Genomic DNA, 10,015 nt, shown 5'->3' with positions numbered 1-10,015 from the left:
TGCTTATAATAACACAAAAAAAAAAACATATTCCGCATGTGGAGCAGAAGGTCTTGTTTTCTGGGCACCGTAATATACAATTTTGGTTCTAGGCATTTAAGAATTCCTGTTAAATCTAGTCTGTATTGAGGGTAAAACCAGTTTTTATTCTCAATTTATCTATCTATAAAACGTTTATTAAAAATTTTATCTTGCAAAAAATAAAGATTGAGTCTTCAAAAAGAAACAGATATATCGGGAATAAAACACACTCACAACTAGTTTGGTAACATTTATTCATATATTCCATTTTCGTTAGATCGCGTGCTAACCTCTACGATTTTACTGAAAAAAGGTAAAAATTGACGAAAAAGCATCAAATTGTTGTTTGTTTGTTTGTTGTAATTCACTTATCTTTTGTGGGTCGCCTTTGCGCGATTTTATTTATCATTCAGTATGTTTATTTCATGTATTTGTTTATATTGTATGGTTTGATATTCTGTTTAAAAACATTTTCAAAAGACGAAAAAAGAATCACACTACACTACTTGTTGTAACAATATAAGAGTGTTTTTTTCTTCTGGTAGTTCTAGTGTGATTATAATCGAAAAAACTTGCCCAGGCAAAGGCGTTAGCGCAATATTTGTATATATTTTGTATTCGTTTGCGGTCATCTTTGTAAGTTGGGGTTTTATGTCGTCTTCAGCATCACGTAATTTCAACAATTCACTAGCGTTTTTTGCATTTCAATAAGGCCATCTGCTTTGTATTCGCATTGAAGCGTTTTATAGGTTTTTTCTAAGGAAATTTTTTAATAAGTGTTTTTTTTGTGTAATTTTGTGCGCGCAAATGCGTTTCTTAAAAACGTGTGTGAGAATGTGTGAGAATTAGCAATGGTTATCCAACAGCCCGTTTCTTTTTGGGCTGGGTAATTTGTGTTCTTTTTGTTTTACGAATAATAAACTTTCTAACGTTACGAAGCTGTCCTAAGGACGAACTGTTTTCTTTTTATCTTCTTACAATTTATGAATATATTATAGGCGCTTACTACGTAATATCATCGTTGGAGACTCAAAGAAGTTGTTTTCATATCATTTTGTGTTGGTATTTTTTCATGTTAGGATAATTGTTATCTGAAGGAAGGGTTCTCATGAGCAATTCTCTACGAAATCGGTCTTTTTTCTTCAATTTTAATTTTTGTATTTTTTAATCCGGCTGAAACTTTTTTGGTGCCTTCGGTATGCCCAAAGAAGCCATTTTGCATCATTAGTTTGTCCATATAATTTTCCATACAAATTCGGCAGCTGTCCATACAAAAATGATGTATGAAAATTCAAAAATCTGTATCTTTTGAAGGAATTTTTTGATCGATTTGGTGTCTTCGGCAAAGTTGTAGGTATGGATACGGACTACACTGGAAAAAATAATACACGGTAAAAAAAAATTTGGTGATTTTTTTATTTAACTTTTTATCACTAAAACTTGATTTACAAAAAAACACTATTTTTAATTTTTTTTATTTTTTGATTTGTTTTAGAAGACATAAAATGCCAACTTTTCAGAAATTTCCAGGTTGTGCAAAAAATCACTGACCGAGTTATGAATTTTTTAATCAATACTGATTTTTTCAAAAAATCGAAATTTTGGTCGTAAAAATTTTTCAACTTCATTTTTCGATGTAAAATCAAATTTGCAATCAAAAAGTACTTTACTAAAATTTTGATAAAGTGCACCGTTTTCAAGTTATAGCCATATTTAAGTGACTTTTTTGAAAATAGTCGCAGTTTTTCATTTTTTTAAATTAGTGCACATGTTTGCCCAGTTTTGAAAAAAATATTTTTGAAAAGCTGAGAAAATTCTCTATATTTTGCTTATTCGGACTATGTTGATACGACCTTTAGTTGCTGAGATATTGCAATGCAAAGGTTTAAAAACAGGAAAATTGATGTTTTCTAAGTTTCACCCAAACAACCCACCATTTTCTATCGTCAATATCTCAGCAACTAATGGTCCGATTTTCAATGTTAATATATGAAACAATTGTGAAATTTTCCGATCTTTTCGAAAAAAATATTTTTGGAATTTTCAAATCAAGACAAACATTTTAAAAGGGCGTAATATTGAATGTTTGGCCTTTGTGAAATGTTAGTCTTGATTTGAAAATTCCAAAAATATTTTTTTCGAAGAGATCGGAAAATTTCACAAATGTTTCATATATTAACATTGAAAATCGGACCATTAGTTGCTGAGATATTGACGATAGAAAATGGTGGGTTGTTTGGGTGAAACTTAGAAAACATCAATTTTCCTGTTTTTAAACCTTTGCATTGCAATATCTCAGCAACTAAAGGTCGTATCAACAAAGTCCAAATAAGCAAAATATAGAGAATTTTCTCAGCTTTTCAAAAATATTTTTTTCAAAACTGGACAAACATGTGCACTAATTTAAAAAAATGAAAAACTGCGACTATTTTCAAAAAAGTCACTTAAATATGGCTATAACTTGAAAACGGTGCACTTTATCAAAATTTCAGTAAAGTACTTTTTGATTGCAAATTTGATTTTACATCGAAAAATGAAGTTGAAAAATTTTTACGACCAAAATTTCGATTTTTTGAAAAAATCAGTATTGATTAAAAAATTCATAACTCGGTCAGTGATTTTTTGCACAACCTGGAAATTTCTGAAAAGTTGGCATTTTATGCCTTCTAAAACATATCAAAAAATAAAAAAAATTAAAAATAGTGTTTTTTTGTAAATCAAGTTTTAGTGATAAAAAGTTAAATAAAAAAATCACCAAATTTTTTTTACCGTGTATTATTTTTTTCCAGTGTAGTCCGTATCCATACCTACAACTTTGCCGAAGACACCAAATCGATCAAAAAATTCCTTCAAAAGATACAGATTTTTGAATTTTCATACATCATTTTTGTATGGACAGCTGCCGAATTTGTATGGAAAATTATATGGACAAACTAATGATGCAAAATGGCTTCTTTGGGCATACCGAAGGCACCAAAAAAGTTTCAGTCGGATTAAAAAATACAAAAAAAATCGAATGACCGAAATCCTAGAGAACTGCTCTCATATAATTTCGGTTCAAAGCTCTGTGGTTCAGATTAGAGATTTTTGAAAGAAAACATGGGCGGCCAGCAGTTTACTTTCCGAGGTTCAGCTTGCCCAGCAGTCCGGCGGCCGTCGAGGAGGCCGATTCCTGGGCCTTGGCAGCGGTGTCGTTGACGGTCTAAAATTAGGTAAAATTTGAATTTATATTAAATTTAAGTTTTTTTTTTTCATTGGTTATGGTACTAACCTGCACCAATTCGCTTCGCTTTCCATCGACGTAGGCGTTGGTGTCCTGGATCTTCTTGTCGACCTCGTTACTGACCGTCTTCATGCCTGAAATAAAAATCAAAAAGAGGTTAAAATAGCTATATCTGTATTATTTTGGAAGAACGTGTACAGCTGATGAGTTCCTGAGTGACTCCTTTGTATGTATTAGTGTCGCATCTGCGTTGTCATGCAACAAAACGCGCATCATAACATTTGCTGTCACTCTTTTCTCATTTGGGTGTACAACACCTACCCTCATCGACCTTCTCCTCGGCGGCCTTCATCTGGTCCTCGATGGCCTTCTCGACGACCTGGGCGCTCTGCTGGACGGCATTCTCGGCGGCCTGCTTGGCGTGGTCCATCAACGTTCCCGCGGCGCTGGCGGTTCCTTCGGCGGCCGCAGATGCCTGCTGCTTGGTCGCTTCGACCTCACTCTTGGCCGAGCTGGCCAAGTTTTCCGCATCCTGCTTGGTTGCGTTGAACGCGTCCTGCGTCTTTTTGGCCTGCTCCTCGGCCAAACTCTGCGCCGTCTGGACCTTCTCGTTGGCCAGGTCCTGGGCTTCCTTCTTCTTCTTGTCGAAGAGGCCCTCGGCCTTGCTGCCGAGGCTCTTCAAGGAGGCTGGGGAAGGGGAGGAAAATGTCGGTTAGATTCGTCTGACAGTTGATTCAAAATGGCTGCGATTTGGATGATTCTTTGTGCGCCCTTTTCTTTTGACCAAATAGCCATACAAGTCTCCTTACAAATTTGACACCCGACCATACAATAGTTTAGTTTTGATATTTTTGACATGTACAGAAATACAGCTCAATCGAGTGAACAATTTGATTTTTTTGAAATCTAAGATGGCGCCCAAATGGCGATGAAAAATTGATTTTTTTGTGTGAATTTAATAGAATAATTGAAATTTTTGATAATCGACCTGTACTGTATATATTTTCGAATATTTTAAACTTGTATGGACTTTATTTAAAATTCAAATATACATTCAAATCTTTAAAAATCTTTTAAATGTCTAGCCCCTTGTTCTTAAAAAAGAATTTATTATAAAAGAATCAGTTTACATCAAGGCAAATCTCTCATGAACATCAATCCAATTAAAACAATATTTTAATCAAATTATGCTTCTCCAGACAATTACTCGACAGCTTGACACTCTTGATCTGATTAACTCATTTGGCCCTCGAAAGGGATACGACACCCCGATGGTGGTAATTTAAATTCAACGCATCGAGAATCGGAAGGTCAACTGTCTTTTTCTGTGTATATATTGTTGGCATGCGATGCGGGTGGTCATCACCAGAAAAAAATATTCTCACCACCATTTGAACGATGATGTGAGAATGTTTATATTATTCCGTCCGTTTTTGTTGACGAGCGACTTGTCGGCAAAAATTGCTGTGGTTTTCAGCTGATTTGCAAATGATAATCTGAAAGAGCAATCGATTATTTCTGCAGTTTTGGTTTGCTGCCAAGATGGCCGACAAAATGGATGCTCAGTTTGTAAATTGATACAAATTTAGAACCAATTATCATCTAAAGCTGTCATTTAGCGAAATTCCTGTGTGCTCACTAGCAATCATTAGTGTGATCAATTCTCAGACGATATTGTTTATTTGTTTCCAAAATTTGTTCATTTAAAATCGCGAAGTGATTAACACGTTTAGCACAACGCGTCACTCGAGTGACGAAATTAGTATTCAAAATTCAGTTCTTGCTTGAGCAGACACAGATGCAGAGAGATTCGCGTAATCATCATTATCATCACTAACATCATCGTCATCACAAGCACTGTCAAAAGCACACCGACACGCGGCCAGAACGCTGATGATCAGCATTCTTGTCACAACACACAGAAACAAGGTTCGATGATGTCATCTCGTTGAGGTGTATACCTTTCAGAACCCCAGAAACAGTCATCAAGGTCAGCAAGCCAATCGCTGCATGTATTTACAACACAAAAAGAATGAAATAAACAAAATGCGACACAAAAATGGAAGAAAAAACATTGCGCGAGAATCCTCACTTGGTGAGAGATTTTGAAGTGGAAAAATCTCAAACTTTTGAGCGTGCGAGTATCGATCGAAGGAGGCTGGCAAGAACGTTGCATGTATTTTGAGCTGTTGAGCGCAGGTTACTTGGATTTGCAGAAATCTATATTTAGATCAAAGTAAATAATCGCTTGCTTAATTTTTCTAGAATTAGTGCTTTTCAGATCACGTTTGTTTGCGAGCACAAGCGGTTTAATCAATACAAAGTAACGTGTTTTTCTGCTAGGTTTGCTTCTCAAATCTCGTGGGAATTTAATTCAGCAGTGGGCACACAATCTTGCGATCAAATCGTTGTAATATTGCACCCTCACAGATGTAACATTCGAATACACATTAAAGTGGGTAATTAACCCTCAACGTACCAAAATTTTCTTTGCCCTGAAAATAAATATTGATGCAAGAACGTTGCAAGTATTTTGAGCTGTTGAGCGCAGTTTACTTGGATTTGCAGAAATCTATATTTAGATCAAAGTAAATAATCGCTTGCTTAATTTTTCTAGAATTAGTGCTTTTCAGATCACGTTTGTTTGCGAGCACAAGCGGTTTAATCAATACAAAGTAACGTGTTTTTCTGCTAGGTTTGCTTCTCAAATCTCGTGGGAATTTAATTCAGCAGTGGGCACACAATCTTGCGATCAAATCGTTGTAATATTGCACCCTCACAGATGTAACATTCGAATACACATTGAAGTGGGTAATTAACCCTCAACGTACCAAAATTTTCTTTGCCCTGAAAATAAAACATGAAAAAATCAAGAATTTCATGCTTTTTTTTAGAGTCATTCATTGATTAATGTTTTCTTATTTTTAAAAAAGTTCTAACCATTGAAATTGCAAGAAAAAAGTGTTGAAAAAATGATGGCCGTTGGCGGGCTAAAACACACGTCACTAATGACCGTTTGGCATAAACCAGGCTTGATATTTTTTTCATCTTTCATTTTCATACAAATCTGAAAACCGTGTAAGAACGTGCGCGGCGCCTACTAAGTTGTACAAGTGTGCGTGGAAAAATACCGCTCGTACACTATAGCAAAGACTAAGTCTCGCTCGCGGGCTACTACGATGAGTTCCGCTGATTCGAAATTAAGATGTCTATCGGCCGCTCGTCATTAAACACATTCCATAACGTGCCCTACATTGACTACGGGAATGCACCAACTGTCAATAGTACGGTAAACATTGTTAATAACTGCGATTGCAGTGAAAAATGGAGCAAAACTTGAACAAAGGACGAACCACTCCGAGGTGATTACGGCCACGTGCACACCGGGTCTGATAGTGGTCGTCGCGATGATGTCATCCTAAGAGGGGGGCCGAAGGTCATGGCCAACTGTCTGGAAAAATCGGCTTCGGTCAGCGGAGAGGTTAAGGAGTGGCTACTTGGATGATCAAGATTGGACCGCATTGGCGTGAGAGCGAAAATGACAGCTCCGGTAATGGAATTTTCTCGTGAAAAATTACTTGGGTGATTCAGTGGAAAAAAGAAATTAGGTTTTCATCTAGATTGCAAAGTGCTTGCTGGGAAATGTTTTTCAACTTATCATTATGTCATTTTAATTACGATAATGGCATTGAAGCTTTTCTTATTGCACTGATGCGTTTAATGTTTTACCCTTCATTGAAGAGTTTATGTTGCTCGATGTTTTTGTCCACCTCAATTTTGTTCTTATACTTTTAAAGATCAAAAATTGGTAGAAAAATTGATTTTGGCTGAATTTTTAGATCGAGGTTGGGTTGGAGAGGGTTTTGAAACATAAATTCTTAAAAGTTTATAAATATATCTTAAATTCAGTTTATGTTAATGCAAAATTATTAAAAATAGTTCGAGTTACCAAGCACGAAAAAGTGTTTTTTTGTTTCTGAAAATCTTCATTTTTAAGGTAAGAGATTTTTTGTCATACACAATCACGAAAATGAAAATAACTTTCAATTATATGTAAAGCTGTGGTCAAGACATGTTTTATTAACAACTTTGATATTCCGTCTTGTTTCAACTTAGACTTAATCACATAATATTAGAATAATAATAATTTTAGGAAACTCATGTTTCGAGTTTTTCGAAAAATAATTTGAAGCTCAATCTTTTGAAACGAAGACTATGGATCCAGGCTTTCGGTACAATAAACACTTTTTGTATAAAATTATATTTAAATGTACAGTGTTTTCAAAACTTGAACTTGAAAATAAGTTCAATAAGATAAATCAAGAAGTACAGACCTGAAAATATGTGAAATACACCTTTTTTTGCCTGGCCGCCCTGAATACATTTCAAAATCAATATTAACTTGTAACTTATATCAACAAAATGATTTTCGAAAATTTGTTTGCAGAGAGAATAACTCAAAAGTGCTCATCGCGAGAGAATAATTCTCCCTAGCGCACACAAACACAAATTTGTGTTCATCCGTTCTATCTATTGGCAAATGACCATTTCATACCCATGAAACCTAGAGACCCTAAACAGGTAGAATGGTCTAAGCTGGCTAAATCGATCTGGCAACTTATGTTTTGTGCTTGGCAACACTGATAAGTTTTGCTGGGCGTAAAGGCAAATGCTCGTTTGGATACGTCAAACTCGTGTCTGTTTGGGTACGTCAAATTCACTACGACCAGTCTCCCTATTAAGGATCTCTAATGAAACCATGGTGGCTGATACTGTAAAGGCACAGGCTCGATATGTCAAAGATCCCAGGTTTAAGGTTTAAGAATACTTTTTGGTTGTAAAACTTTTTTTTTATTTTCCTTCGCTTTTTTTAAATACATAACTTGTTTTAATGCAACTAAAACGATCTATCTTTTCAAATGAATCATTTGAAAAAAGATAAAAAATATGGATCGAAGCAACTTTCGATCGAATTCCAAATCCAATCAAATCAAGTCTGATCGTCTCTTTGTAAACAAGCCCCGCAAAGACGATTTTCCAGTTCTGCGGTTGCTTCGATGTGTCAATCGAGCGCCACCGCACTTGAAACTAATTTGAAACTCTAGAGCGGATTAGGTCGTAAACTGAACGCACTGCAGTGCCAACTAGATTGCCACTATCGATCGATCGCCGTCTGATTGGAATGTGCCGATTTGACGATTCGTTCACGCTAGTAAAACACCTTCTTCCTAGTTGTTTTTTTCTTATATGGAGAATACTTACATGTTGCACCTCCTTTTGGGAAATAATGTGAGCAAAAAGAGTAGAAGACAAAGGAATTAGACGGACTCGTCGTTAAATTGAGCAAATTACCGCCCAGAATGACAAATATTTGAACCGCGAGGTCATCGCCAACAAATGAATGGAAGCAGGAAAAAATAAGCTAAGAATTGTTCGAATGTGTGTTTTTGTAGATGCCATCACGCGAAACGCCTCAACGAGCTGAAGGAGCTTCAGCTAGGCGAAGCGTGATGAATAATTTACTTGAAAAATAGGAAAAAAAAACTTCAAATTTTACGACTGCGTTTTTTTCTTCAGAGCGGCGCTCGAAACCGATAACATTGAACTGGTTTTTGGTTTTTGATTGAAACATAAAAATACGGATCACTAGAGCGAACTAAAAATCCACTTGATTCTAAAATTATAAACGTAACGGCTAGCAGTGAAAACTGATGCGTAATTTAAAACTGAAAAAAACGTGAGGCGTAATCGGAATCCAATAAAAATCGCTTTGAAAAGGGTGTAAAAATCAATATGTGCAAATCAGGAATGAATAGTTTAAAATTCCTTCACTTGGACCTTAAAAAAGTGCCACCACTCCCGTACGTACCTGTGAATCCACTGAACATTACTCAGCCGTTTGTCGCAATGTTGGTCACTTTCTCTGCGGGCTCTCTCACTCTGGTAGAATCGATCGAAGGAGGCGCCGGATGTCTGACCAGTGGCACCGATGACCTAACACTTCTGCTTCTTCGCGGCTTGCTTGGATTCCAGGGAGACGACGAAAAAAACCGACACGACCGAACCAGGACTACTAGATTGCGGTACTTCTGAACCACTACTGACTTGCCCACTGCGGAGAGTGGAATGATCTCACCTCAACAAAACCTGACTCGCGCCTTGTTCCCTCACTTCCTCAATACACACGCTCTGCGACACTTCGTCCGCCACCCTGAAACGTGCTCTTCCGACGACGACGACGCTTTGCAACTCAACGCGCAATACTATACGTGAGAACACTCGGCGATGTTGGGGTCCGGCTCGAAACTCGCCTACTACTGCCTGACGAACAGCTGGATCTGTATGCCGATTCTCACCCCACGGGGACTGACTGAAAAAGGGGCAGAGTAGGCGCTGAGAGACTACATTGTAGAAACATGTGTACAAAAAAACGATGTCGGAGAGCGCGAGAGAAAATTGCGCATTTTCGTGGGAAAATCGGCTATCCATTGCAAACCATGATGCAGCTGCAAAAAAATATATTTTCACAAAATTTTAAAATTTTTAGTATAGTAAACTTTTAGAAAGTTATTCCACTTAAAAAATAAATATTATTTTATTTTCTTGACGATACACCCTTCTTAAACATAAGTCGCAAATTTTCATGAAAATTTGATCTGCCACAGTTTCGTTCTCTCAACACGTTCGCTCTGACCAATGAAAAGTCACAACGTATCGTTACTCCCAAATGAGGTTCACCCGTTCATCGCTTCTCTCGCTCGCGAGTAATAA

General features: G+C 36.6%; 1 protein-coding gene across 2 annotated transcripts; it reads right to left on the bottom strand.

Moving 5' to 3' along the window:
• Positions 1-258: 258 nt before the first annotated feature.
• On the bottom strand, positions 259-9,525 carry LOC120423889 (ATP synthase subunit b). Of its 2 annotated transcripts, XM_039587865.2 has the most exons (6): positions 9,114-9,525; positions 8,507-8,518; positions 3,566-3,931; positions 3,293-3,378; positions 3,068-3,223; positions 259-1,131 (listed from the first exon to the last, which is right to left on the bottom strand). In XM_039587865.2, the coding sequence occupies exons 1-5, from the start codon at positions 9,130-9,132 to the stop codon at positions 3,137-3,139; spliced, it is 570 nt and encodes a 189-aa protein (XP_039443799.1). In that variant the 5' UTR covers positions 9,133-9,525; the 3' UTR covers positions 259-1,131; positions 3,068-3,136. The 2 variants fall into 2 exon arrangements, with proteins under 2 accessions (XP_039443799.1, XP_052563797.1); XM_052707837.1 differs by lacking the exon at positions 8,507-8,518 and having other exon boundaries at positions 9,114-9,516.
• Positions 9,526-10,015: the final 490 nt, after the last annotated feature.

Source organism: Culex pipiens, chromosome 2 (genome assembly GCF_016801865.2).
Source record: "Culex pipiens pallens isolate TS chromosome 2, TS_CPP_V2, whole genome shotgun sequence".
Classification (NCBI taxonomy): Eukaryota; Metazoa; Arthropoda; class Insecta; order Diptera; family Culicidae; genus Culex; species Culex pipiens.
This window is presented reverse-complemented; position numbering and strand designations above follow the sequence as displayed.

Bases quoted from the DNA above. Each gene is read 5' to 3' on its own strand.
- LOC120423889 (XM_039587865.2), bottom strand. The intron at 3,379-3,565 runs GTAGGTGTTGTA...TTTTTATTTCAG, and splicing joins CGAGGAGAAGGTCGATGAGG to GCATGAAGACGGTCAGTAAC. The intron at 3,224-3,292 runs GTTAGTACCATA...ACCTAATTTTAG, and splicing joins AGCGAAGCGAATTGGTGCAG to ACCGTCAACGACACCGCTGC.